The sequence below is a fragment of the Chiloscyllium punctatum genome, chromosome 50 (genome assembly GCF_047496795.1).
Source record: "Chiloscyllium punctatum isolate Juve2018m chromosome 50, sChiPun1.3, whole genome shotgun sequence".
Taxonomy (NCBI): Eukaryota; Metazoa; Chordata; class Chondrichthyes; order Orectolobiformes; family Hemiscylliidae; genus Chiloscyllium; species Chiloscyllium punctatum.
In genome coordinates, this window is record NC_092788.1 from 33375565 (window position 1) to 33398519 (window position 22955).

The 22955-nt window shown below is 59.8% G+C and overlaps 1 protein-coding gene across 4 annotated transcripts in view; it reads left to right on the forward strand.

Moving 5' to 3' along the window:
* LOC140470123 (mitochondrial carnitine/acylcarnitine carrier protein-like) overlaps positions 1 to 22955 on the forward strand; it is a 224739-nt gene that overhangs the window by 180362 nt on the left and 21422 nt on the right. For all 4 annotated transcript variants that reach the window (XM_072566571.1, XM_072566570.1, XM_072566572.1 and 1 more), the window contains exons 2-7: positions 4577 to 4669; positions 5405 to 5532; positions 6448 to 6538; positions 10743 to 10860; positions 12709 to 12781; positions 14410 to 14519. In XM_072566571.1, coding sequence (XP_072422672.1) covers positions 4577 to 4669; positions 5405 to 5532; positions 6448 to 6538; positions 10743 to 10860; positions 12709 to 12781; positions 14410 to 14519 — 613 coding nt within the window. The remainder of the gene's footprint in view (positions 1 to 4576; positions 4670 to 5404; positions 5533 to 6447; positions 6539 to 10742; positions 10861 to 12708; positions 12782 to 14409; positions 14520 to 22955) is intronic.

A 22955-nucleotide genomic window follows, 5' to 3' on the forward strand; every position in this document is an offset into this window, starting at 1 on the left:
ACACACTCTCTGTTCACACCCACACACCGCCGGCCCTGACCACACACACACACACACACACACTCTCTGTTCACACCCACACACCGCCGGCCCTGACCACACACACACACACACACACACACACACACACACACACACTCTCTGTTCACACCCACACACCGCCGGCCCTGACCACACACACACACACACACACTCACACACACACACACACACTCGCTGTTCACACCCACACACCGCCGGCCCTGACCACACACACTCACACACACACACACACACACTCTCTGTTCACACCCACACACCGCCGGCCCTGACCACACACACACACACACACACACACGCACACACACACACTCTCTGTTCACACCCACACACCGCCGGCCCTGACCACACACACACACACACACACACACACACTCTCTGTTCACACCCACACACCGCCGGCCCTGACCACACACACACACACACACACACACACTCTCTGTTCACACCCACACACCGCCGGCCCTGACCACACACACACACACACACACACACACACACACACACACTCTCTGTTCACACCCACACACCGCCGGCCCTGACCACACACACACACACACACACACACACACACACACTCTCTGTTCACACCCACACACCGCCGGCCCTGACCCTATACACACACACACACACACACACACACACACTCTCTGTTCACACCCACACACCGCCGGCCCTGACCCTATACACACACACACACACACACACACTCTCTCTGTTCACACCCACACACCGCCGGCCCTGACCACACACACACACTCACACACACACACACACACTCTCTGTTCACACCCACACACCGCCGGCCCTGACCACACACACACACTCACACACACACACACACACTCTCTGTTCACACCCACACACCGCCGGCCCTGACCACACACACACACTCACACACACACACACACACTCTCTGTTCACACCCACACACCGCCGGCCCTGACCACACACACACACACACACACACACACACACACTCTCTGTTCACACCCACACACCGCCGGCCCTGACCACACACACACTCACAAACACACACACACACTCTCTGTTCACACCCACACACCGCCGGCCCTGACCACACACACACACACACACACACACACTCACACTCTCTGTTCACACCCACACACCGCCGGCCCTGACCACACACACACACACTCACACACACACACACACACTCTCTGTTCACACCCACACACCGCCGGCCCTGACCCTATACACACACACACACACACACACACACTCTCTGTTCACACCCACACACCGCCGGCCCTGACCACACACACACACACACACACACACACACACACTCTCTGTTCACACCCACACACCGCCGACCCTGACCACACACACACACACACACACACACACACACACTCTCTGTTCACACCCACACACCGCCGGCCCTGACCCTATACACACACACACACACACACACACACTCTCTGTTCACACCCACACACCGCCGGCCCTGACCACACACACACACACACACACACACTCTCTGTTCACACCCACACACCGCCGGCCCTGACCACACACACACACACACACACACACACACACTCTCTGTTCACACCCACACACCGCCGGCCCTGACCACACACACACACACACACACACACACTCACACACACACACACACACTCTCTGTTCACACCCACACACCGCCGGCCCTGACCCTATACACACACACACACACACACACACACACACTCTCTGTTCACACCCACACACCGCCGGCCCTGACCACACACACACACACACACTCACACACACACACACACACTCTCTGTTCACACCCACACACCGCCGGCCCTGACCACACACACACACTCTCTGTTCACACCCACACACCGCCGGCCCTGACCCTATACACACACACACACACACACACACACACTCTCTGTTCACACCCACACACCGCCGGCCCTGACCACACACACACACACACACACACACACACACACACACACACTCTCTGTTCACACCCACACACCACCGACCCTGACCACACACACACACACACACACACACACACACTCTCTGTTCACACCCACACACCACCGACCCTGACCACACACACACACACACACACACACACACACACTCTCTGTTCACACCCACACACCACCGACCCTGACCACACACACACACACACACACACACACTCTCTGTTCACACCCACACACCGCCGGCCCTGACCCTATACACACACACACACACACACACACACTCTCTGTTCACACCCACACACCGCCGGCCCTGACCACACACACTCACACACACACACACACACACTCTCTGTTCACACCCACACACCGCCGGCCCTGACCCTATACACACACACACACACACACACACACTCTCTGTTCACACCCACACACCGCCGGCCCTGACCACACACACTCACACACACACACACACACACTCTCTGTTCACACCCACACACCGCCGGCCCTGACCACACACACACTCACAAACACACACACACACACACACTCTCTGTTCACACCCACACACCGCCGGCCCTGACCACACACACACACACACACACACACACACACACTCACAAACACACACACACACACACACACTCTCTGTTCACACCCACACACCGCCGGCCCTGACCACACACACACACACACACACACACACACACACACTCGCTGTTCACACCCACACACCGCCAGCCCTGACCACACACACACACACACACACACTCGCTGTTCACACCCACACACCACCGGCCCTGACCACACACACACACACACACACACACACACACTCTCTGTTCACACCCACACACCGCCGGCCCTGACCACACACACACACACACACACACTCGCTGTTCACACCCACACACCACCGGCCCTGACCACACACACACACACACACACACACACACACACACTCGCTGTTCACACCCACACACCGCCGGCCCTGACCACACACACACACACACACACACACACACACACACTCTCTGTTCACACCCACACACCGCCGGCCCTGACCACACACACACACACACACACACACACACACACTCGCTGTTCACACCCACACACCGCCGGCCCTGACCACACACACACACACACACACACACACACTCTCTGTTCACACCCACACACCGCCGGCCCTGACCCTATACACACACACACACACACACACACACACACACACACACACACACACTCTCTGTTCACACCCACACACCGCCGGCCCTGACCCTATACACACACACACACTCACACACACACTCTCTGTTCACACCCACACACCGCCGGCCCTGACCCTATACACACACACACACACACTCACACACTCTCTGTTCACACCCACACACCGCCGGCCCTGACCACACACACACACACACTCCGTCCCCTCCTCCCTCCCCCTACACCCCCTCCCTATCCCCGTCCCCTCCTCCAGCCCCTACACCCCCTCCCTATCTCCGTCCCCTCCTCCAGCCCCTACACCCCCTCCCTATCCCCGTCCCTTCCTCCAGCCCCTACACCCCCTCCCTATCCCCGTCCCCTCCTCCAGCCCCTACACCCCCTCCCTATCTCCGTCCGCTCCTCCAGCCCCTACACCCCCTCCCTATCTCCGTCCCCTCCTCCAGCCCCTACACCCCCTCCCTATCTCCGTCCGCTCCTCCAGCCCCTACACCCCCTCCCTATCTCCGTCCCCTCCTCCAGCCCCTACACCCCCTCCCTATCCCCGTCCCCTCCTCCAGCCCCCTACACCCCCTCCCTATCCCCGTCCCCTCCTCCAGCCCCTACACCCCCTCCCTATCCCCGTCCCCTCCTCCAGCCCCCTACACCCCCTCCCTATCCCCGTCCCCTCCTCCAGCCCCCTACACCCCCTCCCTATCTCCGTTCCCTCCTCCAGCTCCTACACCCCCTCCCTATATCCGTCCCCTCCTCCAGCCCCTACACCCCCTCCCTATCTCCGTCCCCTCCTCCAGCCCCTACACCCCCTCCCTATCTCCGTCCCCCTCCTCTAGCCCCCTACACCCCCTCCCTATCTCTGTCCCCTCCTCCAGCCCCCTACACCCCCCTCCCTATCTCCGTCCCCTCCTCCAGCCCCCTACACCCCCCTCCCTATCCCCGTCCCCCTCCTCTAGCCCCCTACACCCCCTCCCTATCTCCGTCCCCTCCTCCAGCCCCCTACACCCCCTCCCTATCCCCGTCCCCTCCTCCCTCCCCCTACACCCCCTCCCTATCCCCGTCCCCCTCCCCCTTCCCCTTCACCCCCTCCCTATCTCCGTCCCCTCCTCCAGCCCCCTACACCCCCTCCCTATCTCCGCCCCCTCCCCCTACACCCCCTCCCTATCACCGTCCCCTTCTGCAGCCCCCAGAGTGAGAGAGATATATCGACGCTACCCCACAATTGGTCCCGTGTTCCGACCGGGACGGGTGGGGTTTGGGCGCTTGTTGAATGCAGCCTGTGGCGGTCGGTCGGGTTGGGGTTCGGTGTGTCCTTGACCCTCTGACCTGTGTCGTGTTGTCCCTCCTCACCCCACATACAGGTCCGACTGCAGACTCAGCCAAAGCCTGACCTAGGCCGCACTCTGCTGTACCGTGGGGCCCTGGATTGTCTGAGGAAGACTGTCGGGAATGAGGTAAGACAGTGTCCCCCTCCCTCAGGCTGGAGGTGGAGGAGGGGCTGAATGGCCTCCTGTTCCTGTGTAACAGGCTGGAGGAGGAGGGGCTGAATGGCCTCCTGTTCCTGTGTAACAGGCTGGAGGAGGAGGGGCTGAATGGCCTCCTGTTCCTGTGTAACAGGCTGGAGGAGGAGGAGGGACTGAATGGCCTCCTGTTCCTGTGTAACAGGCTGGAGGAGGAGGGGCTGAATGGCCTCCTGTTCCTGTGTAACATGCTGGGGGAGGAGGAGGGGCTGAATGGCCTCCTGTTCCTGTGTAACAGGCTGGAGGAGGAGGAGGGGCTGAATGGCCTCCTGTTCCTGTGTAACAGGCTGGAGGAGGAGGGGGCTGAATGGCCTCCTGTTCCTGTGTAACAGGCTGGAGGAGGAGGGGCTGAATGGCCTCCTGTTCCTGTGTAACAGGCTGGAGGAGGAGGAGGGGCTGAATGGCCTCCTGTTCCTGTGTAACAGGCTGGAGGAGGAGGGGCTGAATGGCCTCCTGTTCCTGTGTAACAGGCTGGAGGAGGAGGGGGCTGAATGGCCTCCTGTTCCTGTGTAACAGGCTGGAGGAGGAGGAGGGAGGGGCTGAATGGCCTCCTGTTCCTGTGTAACAGGCTGGAGGAGGAGGAGGGAGGGGCTGAATGGCCTCCTGTTCCCTGTGTAACAGGCCGGGGTGGGGTCCCAGGTTCTCTCTCACTCTCCCTGTCTCCTCTAGGGTCTGTCTGGGCTCTACAAGGGGATGAGTGCTCCCCTTCTCGCCATCACTCCCATCACCGCTGTCATCTTCTTTGGGTATGGCGTGGGCAAGAAACTACAGCAGCGGCACCCCGAGGACCCTCTCTCGTGAGTGGGCGCTGTGGGAGGGTCAGTGCTGAGGGGGTGGGCGCTGTGGGAGGGTCAGTGCTGTGGGAGTGGGGGCTGTGGGAGGGTCAGTGCTGAGGGAGTGGGGGCTGTGGGAGGGTCAGTGCTGAGGGAGGGTCAGTGCTGAGGGAGGGTCAGTGCCGAGGGAGGGTCAGTGCTGAGGGAGTGAGTGCTGAGGGAGGGTCAGTGCTGAGGGAGGGTCAGTGCCGAGGGAGGGTCAGTGCTGAGGGAGGGTCAGTGCTGAGGGAGTGAGTGCTGAGGGAGGGTCAGTGCTGAGGGAGGGTCAGTGCTGAGGGAGTGGGTGCCGAGGGAGGGTCAGTACTGAGGGAGTGGGGGCTGTGGGAGGGTCAGTGCTGAGGGAGGGTCAGTGCCGAGGGAGGGTCAGTGCTGAGGGAGTGGGCGCTGTGGGAGGGTCAGTGCCGAGGGAGGGTCAGTGCCGAGGGAGGGTCAGTGCTGAGGGAGTGAGTGCTGAGGGAGGGTCAGTGCTGAGGGAGGGTCAGTGCTGAGGGAGTGGGTGCCGAGGGAGGGTCAGTGCCGAGGGAGGGTCAGTGCCGAGGGAGGGTCAGTGCTGAGGGAGTGAGTGCTGAGGGAGGGTCAGTGCTGAGGGAGGGTCAGTGCTGAGGGAGTGGGGGCTGTGGGAGGGTCAGTGCTGAGGGAGTGGGGGCTGTGGGAGGGTCAGTGCTGAGGGAGTGGGGGCTGTGGGAGGGTCAGTGCTGAGGGAGCGGGGGCTGTGGGAGGGTCAGTGCTGAGGGAGTGGGGGCTGTGGGAGGGTCAGTTCTGAGGGAGCGGGGGCTGTGGGAGGGTCAGTGCTGAGGGAGCGGGCACTGTGGGAGGGTCAGTGCTGAGGGAGCGGGCTGGAGGATCTGTGTTAATTCGGTCTTGCTCTCTGTCTAACAGAAGGCCTCAGCTGTTTGTTGCTGGGATGGTGTCTGGTGTTTTCAGCACCGTTATACTGAGTCCTGTTGAACGAATCAAATGCCTCTTACAGGTGAGGGCTTGGAAAACACGTTCCCTATTGGTCACCCTGACTCCGCCCCCTCCAGGACAATGCACCCCTCCCCACGCTCAATCGACATGCTCACCCCCACCTTCAACACACCCTCCCTCCCTTCACCCCCCGAGGTAGCTGGGCTCATTAGGAATGCCCGGCTGAGCTCCAACACTCCCTCCCTCCCACCCCCGAGGTAGCTGGGCTCATTAGGAATGCCCGGCTGAGCTCCAATACTGACGTGGAGGGGCAGTTAAATTGTCCCATGTACCATTTACAAGGTGCACAGTAACGCGTCTCCTCCGACAGCAGCCTCTGAACCTGCCCACTTGGACCACACCGCTACGTTACGCTCCACCCCTCTAATACTCCTCACACGATATCACAACTGGGAATGATAACGGCCAGTCCTTCAGGGTTACACTACGGGGACAATTTAGCACGGGCCAATCCACCCTAACCTGTACATCCCTGGGCACTACGGGACAATTTAGCACGGCCAATCCACCCTAACCTGTACATCCCTGGGCACTACTGGGACAATTTAGCACGGGGCAATCCACCCTAACCTGTACATCCCTGGGCACTACGGGGACAATTTAGCACGGCCAATCCACCCTAACCTGCAAATCCCTGGGCACTACGGGGACAATTTAGCACGGTCAATCCACCCTAACCTGTACATCCCTGGGCACTACTGGCACAATTTAGCACGGGGCAATCCACCCTAACCTGTACATCCCTGGGCACTACGGGGACAATTTAGCACGGCCAATCCACCCTAACCTGCACATCCCTGGGCACTACGGGGACAATTTAGCACGGGCCAATCCACCCTAACCTGTACATCCCTGGGCACTACAGGGACAATTTAGCACGGCCAATCCACCCTAACCTCTACATCCCTGGGCACTACGGGGACAATTTAGCACGGTCAATCCACCCTAACCTGTACATCCCTGGGCACTACGGGACAATTTAGCACGGGCCAATCCACCCTAACCTACACATCCCTGGGCACTACGGGGACAATTTAGCACGGCCAATCCAGCCTAACCTGTACATCCCTGGGCACTATGGGGACAATTTAGCACGGCCAATCCACCCTAACCTGCACATCTCTGGGCACTACGGGGACAATTTAGCACGGCCAATCCACCCTAACCTGTACATCCCTGGGCACTATGGGACAATTTAGCACGGCCAATCCACCCTAACCTGTACATCCCTGGGCACTACGGGGACAATTTAGCACGGGCCAATCCACCCTAACCTGCACATCCCTGGGCACTACGGGGACAATTTAGCACGGCCAATCCACCCTAACCTGCACATCCCTGGGCACTACGGGGACAATTTAGCACGGCCAATCCACCCTAACCTGCACATCCCTGGGCACTACCGGGACAATTTAGCACGGCCAATCCACCCTAACCTGCACATCCCTGGGCACTACGGGGACAATTTAGCACGGGCCAATCCACCCTAACCTGTACATCCCTGGGCACTACGGGGACAATTTAGCACGGTCAATTCACCCTAACCTGTACATCCCTGGGCACTACGGGACAATTTAGCACGACCAATCCACCCTAACCTGTACATCCCTGGGCACTACGGGACAATTTAGCATGGCCAATCCACCCTAACCTGTACATCCCTGGGCACTATGGGGACAATTTAGCATGGCCAATCCACCCTAACCTGTACATCCCTGGGCACTACGGGGACAATTTAGCACGGCCAATCCGCCCTAACCTGTACATCCCTGGGCACTACGGGGACAATTTAGCACGGCCAATCCACCCTAACCTGCACATCCCTGGGCACTATGGGACAATTTAGCACGGCCAATCCACCCTAACCTGTACATCCCTGGGCACTACGGGGACAATTTAGCACGGCCAATCCGCCCTAACCTGTACATCCCTGGGCACTACGGGGACAATTTAGCACGGGCCAATCCACCCTAACCTGTACACCCCTGGGCACTATGGGACAATTTAGCACGGCCAATCCACCCTAACCTGTACATCCCTGGGCACTAGGGCGACAATTTAGCACGGGCCAATCCACCCTAACCTGTACACCCCTGGGCACTATGGGACAATTTAGCACGGCCAATCCACCCTAACCTGTACATCCCTGGGCACTACGGGGACAATTTAGCACGGGCCAATCCACCCTAACCTGTACACCCCTGGGCACTATGGGACAATTTAGCACGGACAATCCACCCTAACCTGCACATCCCTGGGCACTACGGGAACAATTTAGCACGACCAATCCACCCTAACCTGCACATCCCTGGGCACTACGGGGACAATTTAGCACAGGCCAATCAACCCTAACCCGCACATCCCTGGGCACTACGGGGACAATTTAGCACGGCCAATCCACCCTAACCTGTACATCCCTGGGTACTACGTGGACAATTTAGCACGGCCAATCCACCCTAACCTGTACATCCCTGGGCACTATGGGGACAATTTAGCACGGCCAATCCACCCTAACCTGCACATCCCTGGGCACTACGGTGACAATTTAGCACGGCCAATCCACCCTAACCTGTGCATCCCTGGGCACTACGGTGACAATTTAGCACGGCCAATCCACCCTAACCTGTCCATCCCTGGGCACTACGGGGACAATTTAGCACGGGCCAATCCACCCTAACCTGCACATCCCTGGGCACTACGGGGACAATTTAGCATGGCCAATCCACCCTAACCTGCACATCCCTGGGCACTACGGGGACAATTTAGCACGGCCAATCCACCCTAACCTGCACATCCCTGGGCACTACAGGGACAATTTAGCACGGTCAATCCACCCTAACCTGCACATCCCTGGGCACTACAAGGACAATTTAGCACGGCCAATCCACCCTAACCTGCACATCCTTGGGCACTACAGGGACAATTTAGCACGGTCAATCCACCCTAACCTGTACATCCCTGGGCACTACGTGGGACAATTTAGCATGGGCCAATCCACCCTAACCTGCACATCCCTGGGCACTACGGGGACAATTTAGCACGGCCAATCCACCCTAACCTGTACATCCCTGGGCACGACGGGGACAATTTTGCACGGCCAATCCACCCTAACCTGCACATCCCTGGGCACTATGGGACAATTTAGCACGGGCCAATCCACCCTAACCTGCATATCCCTGGGCACTACGGGACAATTTAGCACGGCCAATCCACCCTAACCTGCACATCCCTGGGCACTACGGGGACAATTTAGCACGGCCAATCCACCCTAACCTGTACATCCCTGGGCACTACGGGGACAATATATCACGGCCAATCCACCCTAACCCGCACATCCCTGGGCACTACGGGACAATTTAGCACGGGCCAATCCACCCTAACCTGCACATCCCTGGGCACTACGGGACAATTTAGCACGGGCCAATCCACCCTAACCTGCACCTCCCTGGGCACTACGGGACAATTTAGCACGGGCCAATCCACCCTAACCTGCACATCCCTGGGCACTACGGGGACAATTTAGCACGGCCAATCCACCCTAACCTGCACATCCCTGGGCACTACGGGGACAATTTAGCACGGGCCAATCCACCCTAACCTGCACATCCCTGTGCACTACGGGGACAATTTAGCACGGGCCAATCCCACCCTAACCTGCACATCCCTGTGCACTACGGGGACAATGTAACACGGCCAATCCCACCCTGACCTGCACATCTTTGGACTGTGGGAGGAAACCGGAGCACCCGGAGGTAACCCATGCCCACTCGGGGAGAATGTGAAAACTCCTCACAAAAGTTGCCCCGAGGCTGGGATCGGACCCAGTCCCTGGCGCTGTGAGGCAGCAGTGCTAACCACCGAGCCACAGTAGAATGGTGTGAATGGAACAGAAGGTAAGAGGGAGCAAGACACCCAGTCCTTGCCGTTCTTGATCTCTGTTTCGCTGTCCCTCTCCCTGTGGCTGAAATAGCATTCATTCGTATATTGCCAAGTCCAGCCTCAGTGTCTCACTGTAAGGCTGCACCATTTTGTGACCCCATTTTGAAAGTCAAATGGTCAAAGCTGGCATCCTACAGCCCAAATTAATGATGGAGCGATCCCTGGAGCTATCTCAAGGAACAGGGGAGTGGGGGAACACCTTGGGTGGGGCGGTGGGGGAATCTTGGAATAGGTGGATCGCTAATGGTCAGCTGATACTGTTTTAGGTGCAGACAGGAAGTGGGGACAGGAGGTTTTCAGGACCCAGGGATTGCGTGAGGCAACTCTACAAAAAATCTGGTCTGGCCGGTATATACAAAGGGACCTGTGTCACATTAATGAGGGGTAAGTGAAGTGGGGTCAGACACTGGTATCACAGTGTGGGCTCCCACAGGGTCAGGGGGTCAGGGCTGAGGGAGGGTCAGTGTAAGGGAGGGTCAGTGTGGGCTCCCACAGGGTCAGGGGGTCAGGGCTGAGGGAGGGTCAGTGTGAGGGAGGGTCAGTGTGGGCTCCCACAGGGTCAGGGGGTCACTGCTGAGGGAGGGTCAGTGTGAGAGAGGGTCAGTGTGAGGGAGGGTCAGTGCTGAGGGAGGGTCAGTGTGAGGGAGGGTCACTGCTGAGGGAGGGTCAGTGTGAGGGAGAGGGTGCTGAGGGACAGGGCACTGAGGGAGGGTCAGTGTGAGGGAGGGTCACAGCTGAGGGAGGGTCAGTGCTGAGGGAGGGTCAGTGTGAGGGAGGGTCACTGCTGAGGGAGGGTCAGTGTGAGGGAGAGGGCGCTGAGGGACAGGGCACTGAGGGAGGGACAGGGCACTGAGGGAGGGTCAGGGCTGAGGGAGGGTCAGCGTGAGGGAGGGTCAGTGCTGTGGAAGGGTCAGCGTGAGGGAGGGTCAGTGCTGAGGGAGGGTCAGTGCTGAGGGAGCGGGGGCTGTGGGAGGGTCAGTGCTGAGGGAGCGGGGGCTGTGGGAGGGTCAGTGCTGAGGGAGCGGGGGCTGTGGGAGGGTCAGTGCTGAGGGAGCGGGGGCTGTGGGAGGGTCAGTGCTGAGGGAGTGGGGGCTGTAGGAGGGTCAGTGCTGAGGGAGTGGGTGCTGTGGGAGGGTTAGTGCTGAGGGAGGGTCAGTGCTGAGGGAGTGGGCGCTGTGGGAGGGTCAGTGCTGAGGGAGGGTCAGTGCTGAGGGAGTGGGTACTGTGGGAGGGTCAGTGCTGAGGGAGTGGGGGCTGTGGGAGGGTCAGTGCTGAGGGAGTGGGGGCTGTGGGAGGGTCAGTGCTGAGGGAGTGGGTGCTGTGGGAGGGTCAGTGCTGAGGGAGTGGGTGCTGTGGGAGGGTCAGTGCTGAGGGAGTGGGTGCTGTGGGAGGGTCAGTGCTGAGGGAGGGGGGGCTGTGGGAGGGTCAGTGATGAGGGAGTGGGGGCTGTGGGAGGGTCAGTGCTGAGGGAGGGGGGGCTGTGGGAGGGTCAGTGCTGAGGGAGGGGGGGCTGTGGGAGGGTCAGTGTTGAGGGAGGGGGGGCTGTGGGAGGGTCAGTGCTGAGGGAGGGTCAGTGCTGAGGGAGCGGGGGCTGTGGGAGGGTCAGTGCTGAGGGAGTGGGGGCTGTGGGAGGGTCAGTGCTGAGGCAGTGGGTGCTGTGGGAGGGTTAGTGCTGAGGGAGTGGGGGCTGTGGGAGGGTCAGTGCTGAGGGAGTGGGTGCTGTGGGAGGGTCAGTGCTGAGGGAGTGGGTGCTGTGGGAGGGTCAGTGCTGAGGGAGTGGGTGCTGTGGGAGGGTCAGTGCTGAGGGAGTGGGTGCTGTGGGAGGGTCAGTGCTGAGGGGGTGGGGGCTGTGGGAGGGTCAGTGCTGTGGGAGGGTCAGTGCTGAGGGAGGGGGGGCTGTGGGAGGGTCAGTGCTGAGGCAGTGGGTGCTGTGGGTGGGTTAGTGCTGAGGGAGCGGGTGCTGTGGGAGGGTTAGTGCTGAGGGAGTGGGTGCTGTGGGAGGGTCAGTGTTGAGGGAGGGGGGGCTGTGGGAGGGTCAGTGCTGAGGGAGGGGGGGCTGTGGGAGGGTCAGTGCTGAGGGAGGGGGGGCTGTGGGAGGGTCAGTGTTGAGGGAGGGGGGGCTGTGGGAGGGTCAGTGCTGAGGGAGGGTCAGTGCTGAGGGAGGGGGGGCTGTGGGAGGGTCAGTGCCGATGCAGATCCCCTCCATCCAATGTCCGCTTTCTCTCCTGTCAGATCTCCCGGCCAATGGCGTCTACTTCCTGAGTTACGAATGGCTGAAGGATGTCTTGACCCCTCACGGTGAAAGGTCAGTGCTCACCATACCTACCCCGGTTGACAGGGTGGAAGGCCGTAACCCGACACCTTGCGTCTCCACCCCAAAACCACTCTGTGTCCCGGAGAATTTGCCGGAACTTGTTAGAGTCACTCTTCTTGTGTGGCACTGAACGGGGAACGCCAAGTCGCCCTGAGGACGGTGAAATGGCGTCGGGATGCGCCACCCTGGGGTCAACGTCCCCACCTGACGCCTGATGGCATCCCGCCGGGAATTTGGGGAAAGGGGGCTATCTTTTTGCGGGAGCAGGGAAGGGGTCTTACCGGCAGCTGGGAGGATTGAGGTGGGAGAGCAAATAGGGTCTTTCGGAACCAAGGTGTGGTAGGGGGTGCGGGGGGAGGGGGGGGGGGTGTTCTCAGGGCTTCAGCTGAGGGGTGGGGGAGGAATGGGAGACGCGGATTTCCGAACTCAGAGCGGAAGGTGGGAGTTGGCGGCGGAGGAGTGGGAACGCCCAGAGGGCGCGGCGGATGCAGAAGACATCGGATCGTCAGAAGAGTCATAGAGACATAGGGATGTCCAGCACGGAAACAGACCCTTCGGTCCGACCCGTCCATGCCGACCCAGATATCCCAACCCAATCTAGTCCCACCTGCCAGCACCCGGCCCATATCCCCCCAAACCCTTCCTATTCATATCCCCATCCAAACGCCTCTTAAATGTTGCAATTGTACCAGCCTCCACCATATCCTCTGGCAGCTCATTCCATACACGTACCACCCTCTGGGGGAAAAAAGTTGCCCCTTAGGTCCCTTTTATATCTTTCCCCTCTCACCCTAAACCTACCCCCCTCTAGTTCTGGGCTCCCCCCACCCCAGGGGGAAAAGACCTTGTCTATTTACCCTATCCATGCCCCCCCCCCATGATTTTATAACCCTCTAGTTCTGGGCTCCCCCCACCCCAGGGGGAAAAGACCTTGTCTATTTACCCTATCCATGCCCCCCCCCCATGATTTTATAACCCTCTAGTTCTGGGCTCCCCCACCCCAGGGGGAAAAGACCTTGTCTATTTACCCTATCCATGCCCCCCCCCATGATTTTATAACCCTCTATAAGGTCACCCCTCAGCCTCCGACGCTCCAGGGAAAACAGCCCCAGCCTGTTCAGCCTCTCCCTGTAGCTCTAACCCTCCAACATCCTTGTAAATCTTTTCTGAACCCTTTCAAGTTTCACAACATCTTTCCGATAGGAAGGAGACCAGAATTGCACGCAATATTCCAACAGCGGCCTAACCAATGTCCTGTACAGCCGCAACATGACCCTCCCAACTCCTGTACTCAATACTCTGAGGGATTTGTCATCGCGGGGAGCGAGCAGGAGAGGGGTAGAGAGAGGGATGAATTGGGAGAGAAGGGGGTGGGGCAGTGGGGGGGGGGGGGGCATCAAAGGGAACCCAGAATCTGAGAGCGGTCACTTCCTGAGGTGAGGGAGAGAGGGGTTGGTTGTGTTTCCGTGTGTGGGTGGGTGAGTTGCCCGTGGTGTATCGGCATTCCCCCACCCCCCCCCCCAGAACCGTCTGCTCATGGGCACCCCCCACCCCCCACCACCGCACCCCCAAACCCCCTCAAAAGACTTCTCTCCTCTCGAATTCCCTCCCTCCTCCAGCGTTGCTCAGCTGACCACTCCCAGAATCCTCTTGGCTGGTGGAATGGCGGGGGTCATCAACTGGATGGTGGCCATGCCAGCTGACGTGGTCAAGTCTCGCTTCCAGACGGGTGAGTGATGGCGTCCCCTCCTCCAGCCCCCTACACCCCCTCCCTATCCCCGTCCCCTCCTCCAGCCCCTACACCCCCTCCCTATCTCCGTCCCCTCCTCCAGCCCCCTACACCCCCTCCCTATCTCCGTCCCCTCCTCCAGCCCCTACACCCCCTCCCTATCCCCGTCCCCCTCCTCCAGCCCCCTACACCCCCTCCCTATCCCCGTCCCCTCCTCCAGCCCCCTACACCCCCTCCCTATCTCCGTCCCCTCCTCCAGCCCCTACACCCCCTCCCTATCCCCGTCCCCTCCTCCAGCCCCTACACCCCCTCCCTATCTCCGTCCCCTCCTCCAACCCCCTACACCCCCTCCCTATCTCCGTCCCCTCCTCCAGCCCCCTACACCCCCCTCCCTATCTCCGTCCCCTCCTCCAGCCCCTACACCCCCTCCCTATCTCCGTCCCCTCCTCCAGCCCCTACACCCCCTCCCTATCTCCGTCCCCTCCTCCAGCCCCTACACCCCCTCCCTATCTCCGTCCCCATCTCCAGCCCCTACACCCCCTCCCTATCTCCGTCCCCTCCTCCAACCCCCTACACCCCCTCCCTATCTCCGTCCCCTCCTCCAGCCCCTACACCCCCTCCCTATCTCCGTCCCCTCTTCCACTTCGTGTGTTTGTGTGTCTGTCTATCTGTGTGTGGACCCGTACCCCAGTGAGAGTCTGTGTGTGTGTGTGTAGGGACCCGTACCCCAGTGAGAGTCTGTGTGTGTGTGTAGGGGCCCGTACCCCAGTGAGTGTCTGTGTGTGTGTGTGTAGGGGCCCGTACCCCAGTGAGAGACTGTGTGTGTGTGTGTAGGGGCCCGTACCCCAGTGAGTGTCTGTGTGTGTGTGTGTCGGGGCCCGTACCCCAGTGAGAGTCTGTGTGTGTGTGTGTGTAGGGGCCCGTACCCCAGTGAGAGTCTGTGTGTGTGTGTGTCGGGGCCCGTACCCCAGTGAGAGTCTGTGTGTGTGTGTGTGTGTAGGGGCCCGTACCCCAGTGAGAGTCTGTGTGTGTGTGTGTGTAGGGGCCCGTACCCCAGTGAGAGTCTGTGTGTGTGTGTAGGGGCCCGTACCCCAGTGAGAGTCTGTGTGTGTGTGTGTGTCGGGGCCCGTACCCCAGTGAGAGTCTGTGTGTGTGTGTAGGGGCCCGTACCCCAGTGAGAGTCTGTGTGTGTGTGTGTGTAGGGGCCCGTACCCCAGTGAGAGTCTGTGTGTGTGTGTGTGTGTGTGTGTAGGGGCCCGTACCCCAGTGAGAGTCTGTGTGTGTGTGTGTGTAGGGGCCCGTACCCCAGTGAGAGTCTGTGTGTGTGTGTGTAGGGGCCCGTACCCCAGTGAGAGTCTGTGTGTGTGTGTAGGGGCCCGTACCCCAGTGAGAGTCTGTGTGTGTGTGTGTAGGGGCCCGTACCCCAGTGAGAGTCTGTGTGTGTGTGTGTAGGGGCCCATACCCCAGTGAGAGTCTGTGTGTGTGTGTGTAGGGGCCCGTACCCCAGTGAGAGTCTGTGTGTGTGTGTGTGTAGGGGCCCGTACCCCAGTGAGAGTCTGTGTGTGTGTGAGTAGGGGCCCGTACCCCAGAGAGAGTCTGTGTGTGTGTGAGCCCGTACCCCAGTGAGAGTCTGTGTGTGTGTGTGTAGGGGCCCGTACCCCAGTGAGAGTCTGTGTGTGTGTGTGTAGGGGCCCGTACCCCAGTGAGAGTCTGTGTGTGTGTGTGTAGGGGCCCGTACCCCAGTGAGAGTCTGTGTGTGTGTGTGTAGGGGCCCGTACCCCAGAGAGAGTCTGTGTGTGTATGAGCCCGTACCCCAGTGAGAGTCTGTGTGTGTGTGTGTAGGGGTCCGTACCCCAGTGAGAGTCTGTGTGTGTGTGTAGGGGCCCGTACCCCAGTGAGAGTCTGTGTGTGTGTGTGTGTAGGGGCCCATACCCCAGTGAGAGACTGTGTGTGTGTGTGTAGGGGCCCGTACCCCAGTGAGAGACTGTGTGTGTGTGTGTAGGGGCCCGTACCCCAGGGAGAGTCTCTGTGTGTGTGTGTGTGTAGGGGCCCGTACCCCAGTGAGAGACTGTGTGTGTGTGTGTAGGGGCCCGTACCCCAGTGAGAGTCTGTGTGTGTGTGTGTAGGGGCCCGTACCCCAGAGAGAGTCTGTGTGTGTGTGAGCCCGTACCCCAGTGAGAGTCTGTGTGTGTGTGTGTAGGGGCCCGTACCCCAGTGAGAGTCTGTGTGTGTGTGTGTAGGGGCCCGTACCCCAGTGAGAGTCTGTGTGTGTGTGTGTGTAGGGGCCCGTACCCCAGTGAGAGTCTGTGTGTGTGTGTGTAGGGGCCCGTACACAAGTGAGAGTCTGTGTGTGTGTGTGTAGGGGCCCGTACCCCAGTGAGAGTCTGTGTGTGTGTGTGTGTAGGTGCCCGTACCCCAGTGAGTGTCTGTGTGTGTGTGTGTAGGGGCCCGTACCCCAGTGAGAGTCTGTGTGTGTGTGTGTGTAGGGGCCCGTACCCCAGTGAGAGTCTGTGTGTGTGTGTAGGGGCCCGTAACCCAGTGAGAGTCTGTGTGTGTGTGTAGGGGCCCGTACCCCAGTGAGAGTCTGTGTGTGTGTGTTGGGGCCCGTACCCCAGTGAGAGTCTGTGTGTGTGTGTGTAGGGGCCCGTACCCCAGTGAGAGTCTGTGTGTGTGTGTGTCGGGGCCCGTACCCCAGTGAGAGTCTGTGTGTGTGTGTGTTGGGGCCCGTACCCCAGTGAGAGTCTGTGTGTGTGTGTGTGTAGGGGCCCGTACCCCAGTGAGAGTCTGTGTGTGTGTGTGTGTGTGTGTGTGTGTGTGTGTAGGGGCCCGTACCCCAGTGAGAGTCTGTGTGTGTGTGTAGGGGCCCGTACCCCAGTGAGAGTCTGTGTGTGTTGGGGCCCGTACCCCAGTGAGAGTCTGTGTGTGTGTGTGTAGGGGCCCGTACCCCAGTGAGAGTCTGTGTGTGTGTGTGTAGGGGCCCGTACCCCAGTGAGAGTCTGTGTGTGTGTGTGTGTAGGGGCCCGTACCCCAGTGAGAGTCTGTGTGTGTGTGTGTAGGGGCCCGTACCCCAGTGAGAGTCTGTGTGTGTGTGTGTGTAGGGGCCCGTACCCCAGTGAGAGTCTGTGTGTGTGTGTGTGTAGGGGCCCGTACCCCAGTGAGAGTCTGTGTGTGTGTGTGTAGGGGCCCATACCCCAGTGAGAGTCTGTGTGTGTGTGTGTAGGGGCCCGTACCCCAGTGAGAGTCTGTGTGTGTGTGTGTAGGGGCCCGTACCCCAGAGAGAGTCTGTGTGTGTATGAGCCCGTACCCCAGTGAGAGTCTGTGTGTGTGTGTAGGGGCCCGTACCCCAGTGAGAGTCTGTGTGTGTGTGTGTGTAGGGGCCCATACCCCAGTGAGAGACTGTGTGTGTGTGTGTAGGGGCCCGTACCCCAGTGAGTGTCTGTGTGTGTGTGTGTGTGTAGGGGCCCGTACCCCAGTGAGAGACTGTGTGTGTGTGTGTAGGGGCCCGTACCCCAGGGAGAGTCTCTGTGTGTGTGTGTGTAGGGGCCCGTACCCCAGTGAGAGACTGTGTGTGTGTGTGTAGGGGCCCGTACCCCAGTGAGAGTCTGTGTGTGTGTGTGTAGGGGCCCGTACCCCAGAGAGAGTCTGTGTGTGTGTGAGCCCGTACCCCAGTGAGAGTCTGTGTGTGTGTGTGTAGGGGCCCGTACCCCAGTGAGAGTCTGTGTGTGTGTGTGTAGGGGCCCGTACCCCAGTGAGAGTCTGTGTGTGTGTGTGTGTAGGGGCCCGTACCCCAGTGAGAGTCTGTGTGTGTGTGTGTAGGGGCCCGTACACAAGTGAGAGTCTGTGTGTGTGTGTGTAGGGGCCCGTACCCCAGTGAGAGTCTGTGTGTGTGTGTGTAGGGGCCCGTACCCCAGTGAGAGTCTGTGTGTGTGTGTGTGTAGGTGCCCGTACCCCAGTGAGTGTCTGTGTGTGTGTGTGTAGGGGCCCGTAACCCAGTGAGAGTCTGTGTGTGTGTGTAGGGGCCCGTACCCCAGTGAGAGTCTGTGTGTGTGTGTGTAGGGGCCCGTACCCCAGTGAGAGTCTGTGTGTGTGTGTGTCGGGGCCCGTACCCCAGTGAGAGTCTGTGTGTGTGTGTGTTGGGGCCCGTACCCCAGTGAGAGTCTGTGTGTGTGTGTGTGTAGGGGCCCGTACCCCAGTGAGAGTCTGTGTGTGTGTGTGTGTGTGTGTGTGTGTGTAGGGGCCCGTACCCCAGTGAGAGTCTGTGTGTGTGTGTAGGGGCCCGTACCCCAGTGAGAGTCTGTGTGTGTTGGGGCCCGTACCCCAGTGAGAGTCTGTGTGTGTGTGTGTAGGGGTCCGTACCCCAGTGAGAGTCTGTGTGTGTGTGTGTGTGTGTAGGGGCCTGTACCCCAGTGAGAGTCTGTGTGTGTGTGTGTAGGGGCCCGTACCCCAGTGAGAGTCTGTGTGTGTGTGTGTGTAGGGGCCCGTACCCCAGTGAGAGTCTGTGTGTGTGTGTGTGTAGGGGCCCGTACCCCAGTGAGAGTCTGTGTGTGTGTGTGTAGGGGAACGTACCCCAGTGAGAGTCTGTGTGTGTGTGTGTAGGGGCCCGTCCCCCAGTGAGAGTCTGTGTGTGTGTGTGTAGGGGCCCGTCCCCCAGTGAGAGTCTGTGTGTGTGTGTGTAGGGGCCCGTACCCCAGTGAGAGTCTGTTTGTGTGTGTGTAGGGGCCCGTACCCCAGTGAGAGTCTGTGTGTGTGTGTGTAGGGGCCCGTACCCCAGTGAGAGTCGGTGTGTGTGTGTGTAGGGGTCCGTACCCCAGTGAGAGTCTGTGTGTGTGTGTGTGTGTAGGGGCCCGTACCCCAGTGAGAGTCTGTGTGTGTGTGTGTAGGGGCCCGTACCCCAGTGAGAGTATGTGTGTGTGTGTGTAGGGGTCCGTACCCCATGAGAGTCTGTGTGTGTGTGTGTGTAGGGGCCCGTACCCCAGTGAGAGTCTGTGTGTGTGTGTGTAGGGGCCCGTACCCCAGTGAGAGTCTGTGTGTGTGTGTGTAGGGGCCCGTACCCCAGTGAGAGTCTGTGTGTGTGTGTGTAGGGGTCCGTACCCCAGTGAGAGTCTGTGTGTGTGTGTGTAGGGGCCCGTACCCCAGTGAGAGTCTGTGTGTGTAGGGGCCCGTACCCCAGTGAGAGTCTGTGTGTGTGTGTGTAGGGGCACGTACCCCAGTGAGAGTATGTGTGTGTGTGTGTAGGGGTCCGTACCCCATGAGAGTCTGTGTGTGTGTGTGTAGGGGCCCGTCCCCCAGTGAGAGTCTGTGTGTGTGTGTGTAGGGGCCCGTACCCCAGTGAGAGTCTGTGTGTGTGTGTGTAGGGGCCCGTACCCCAGTGAGAGTCTGTGTGTGTGTGTGCAGGGGCCCGTACCCCAGTGAGAGTCTGTGTGTGTGTGTGTAGGGGCCCGTACCCCAGTGAGAGTCTGTGTGTGTGTGTGTAGGGGCCCGTACCCCAGTGAGAGTCTGTGTGTGTGTGTGTGAGCCCGTACCCCAGTGAGAGTGTGTGTGTCTGTGTGTAGGGGCCCGTACCCCAGTGAGAGTCTGTGTGTGTGTGTGTAGGGGCCCGTACCCCAGTGAGAGTCTGTGTGTGTGTGTGTAGGGGCCCATACCCCAGTGAGAGTCTGTGTGTGTGTGTGTAGGGGCCCGTACCCCAGTGAGAGTCTGTGTGTGTGTGTGTGTGTGTGTGTCGGGGCCCGTACCCCAGTGAGAGTCTGTGTGTGTGTGTGTAGGGGCCCGTCCCCCAGTGAGAGTCTGTGTGTGTGTGTGTAGGGGCCCATACCCCAGTGAGAGTCTGTGTGTGTGTGTGTAAGGGCCCGTACCCCAGTGAGAGTCTGTGTGTGTGTGTGTCGGGGCCCGTACCCCAGTGAGAGTCTGTGTGTGTGTGTGTAGGGGCCCGTACCCCAGTGAGAGTCTGTGTGTGTGTGTGTGTAGGGGCCCGTACCCCAGTGAGAGTCTGTGTGTGTGTGTTGGGGCCCGTACCCCAGTGAGAGTCTGTGTGTGTGTGTGTAGGGACCCGTACCCCAGTGAGAGTCTGTGTGTGTGTGTGTAGGGGCCCATACCCCAGTGAGAGTCTGTGTGTGTGTGTGTAGGGGCCCTTACCCCAGTGAGAGTCTGTGTGTGTGTGTGTCGGGGCCCGTACCCCAGTAAGAGTCTGTGTGTGTGTGTGTAGGGGCCCATACCCCAGTGAGAGTCTGTGTGTGTGTGTGTAGGGGCCCGTACCCCAGTGAGAGTCTGTGTGTGTGTGTGTGTAGGGGCCCGTACCCCAGTGAGAGTCTGTGTGTGTGTGTAGGGGCCCGTACCCCAGTGAGAGTCTGTGTGTGTGTGTAGGGGCCCGTACCCCAGTGAGAGTCTGTGTGTGTGTGTGTGTAGGGGCCCGTACCCCAGTGAGAGTCTGTGTGTGTGTGTGTAGGGGCCCGTACCCCAGTGAGAGTCTGTGTGTGTGTGTAGGGGCCCGTACCCCAGTGAGTGTCTGTGTGTGTGTGTGTAGGGGCCCGTACCCCAGTGAGAGTCTGTGTGTGTGTGTGTGTAAGGGCCCGTACCCCAGTGAGAGACTGTGTGTGTGTGTGTAGGGGCCCGTACCCCAGTGAGTGTCTGTGTGTGTGTGTGTCGGGGCCCGTACCCCAGTGAGAGTCTGTGTGTGTGTGTGTGTAGGGGCCCGTACCCCAGTGAGAGTCTGTGTGTGTGTGTGTCGGGGCCCGTACCCCAGTGAGAGTCTGTGTGTGTGTGTGTGTAGGGGCCCGTACCCCAGTGAGAGTCTGTGTGTGTGTGTGTCGGGGCCCGTACCCCAGTGAGAGTCTGTGTGTGTGTGTGCAGGGGCCCGTACCCCAGTGAGAGTCTGTGTGTGTGTGTGTAGGGGCCCGTTCCCCAGTGAGAGTCTGTGTGTGTGTGTGTAGGGGCCCGTACCCCAGTGAGAGTCTGTGTGTGTGTGTGTGTAGGGGCCCGTACCCCAGTGAGAGTCTGTGTGTGTGTGTGCAGGGGCCCGTACCCCAGTGAGAGTCTGTGTGTGTGTGTGTAGGGGCCCGTACCCCAGTGAGAGTCTGTGTGTGTGTGTGTAGGGGCCCGTACCCCAGTGAGAGTCTGTGTGTGTGTGTGTAGGGGCCCGTACCCCAGTGAGAGTCTGTGTGTGTGTGTGTGTAGGGGCCGGTACCCCAGTGAGAGTCTGTGTGTGTGTGTGTCGGGGCCCGTACCCCAGTAAGAGTCTGTGTGTGTGTGTGTAGGGGCCCGTTCCCCAGTGAGAGTCTGTGTGTGTGTGTGTGTGTAGGGGCCCGTACCCCAGTGAGAGTCTCTGTGTGTGTGTGTAGGGGCCGTACCCCAGTGAGAGTCTGTGTGTGTGTGTGTAGGGGCCCATACCCCAGTGAGAGTCTGTGTGTGTGTGTGTAGGGGCCCGTACCCCAGTGAGAGTCTGTGTGTGTGTGTGTAGGGGCCCATACCCCAGTGAGAGTCTGTGTGTGTGTGTGTAGGGGCCCGTACCCCAGTGAGAGTCTGTGTGTGTGTGTGTAGGGGCCCATACCCCAGTGAGAGTCTGTGTGTGTGTGTGTCGGGGCCCGTACCCCAGTGAGAGTCTGTGTGTGTGTGTGTAGGGGCCCGTACCCCAGTGAGAGTCTGTGTGTGTGTGTGTAGGGGCCCATACCCCAGTGAGAGTCTGTGTGTGTGTGTGTAGGAGCCCGTACCCCAGTGAGAGGTCTGCGTGTGTGTGTGTAGGGGCCCGTACCCCAATGAGAGTCTGTGTGTGTGTGTGTAGGGGCCCGTACCCCAGTGAGAGTCTGTGTGTGTGTGTGTAGGGGCCCGTACCCCAGTGAGAGTCTGTGTGTGTGTGTGTAGGGGCCCGTACCCCAGTGAGAGTCTGTGTGTGTGTGTCGGGGCCCGTACCCCAGTGAGAGTCTGTGTGTGCGTGTAAGGGCCCGCACCCCAGTGAGAGTCTGTGTGTGTGTGTGTCGGAGCCTGTACCCCAGTGAGAGTCTGTGTGTGTGTGTAGGGGCCCATACCTCAGTGAGAGTCTGTGTGTGTGTGTGTCGGGGACCGTACCCCAGTGAGAGTCTGTGTGTGCGTGTGTAGGGGCCCGTACCCCAGTGAGAGTCTGTGTGTGTGTGTGTAGGGGCCCGTACCCCAGTGAGAGTCTGTGTGTGTGTGTGTAGGGGCCCGTACCCCAGTGAGAGTCTGTGTGTGTGTGTGTGTAGGGGCCCGTACCCCAGTGAGAGTCTGTGTGTGTGTGTGTGTGTAGGGGCCCGTACCCCAGTGAGAGTGTGTGTGTGTGTTGGGTCCCGTACCCCAGTGAGAGTCTGTGTGTGTGTGTGTAGGGACCCGTACCCCAGTGAGAGTCTGTGTGTGTGTGTGTCGGGGCCCATACCCCAGTGAGAGTCTGTGTGTGTGTGTGTAGGGGCCCGTACCCCAGTGAGAGTCTGT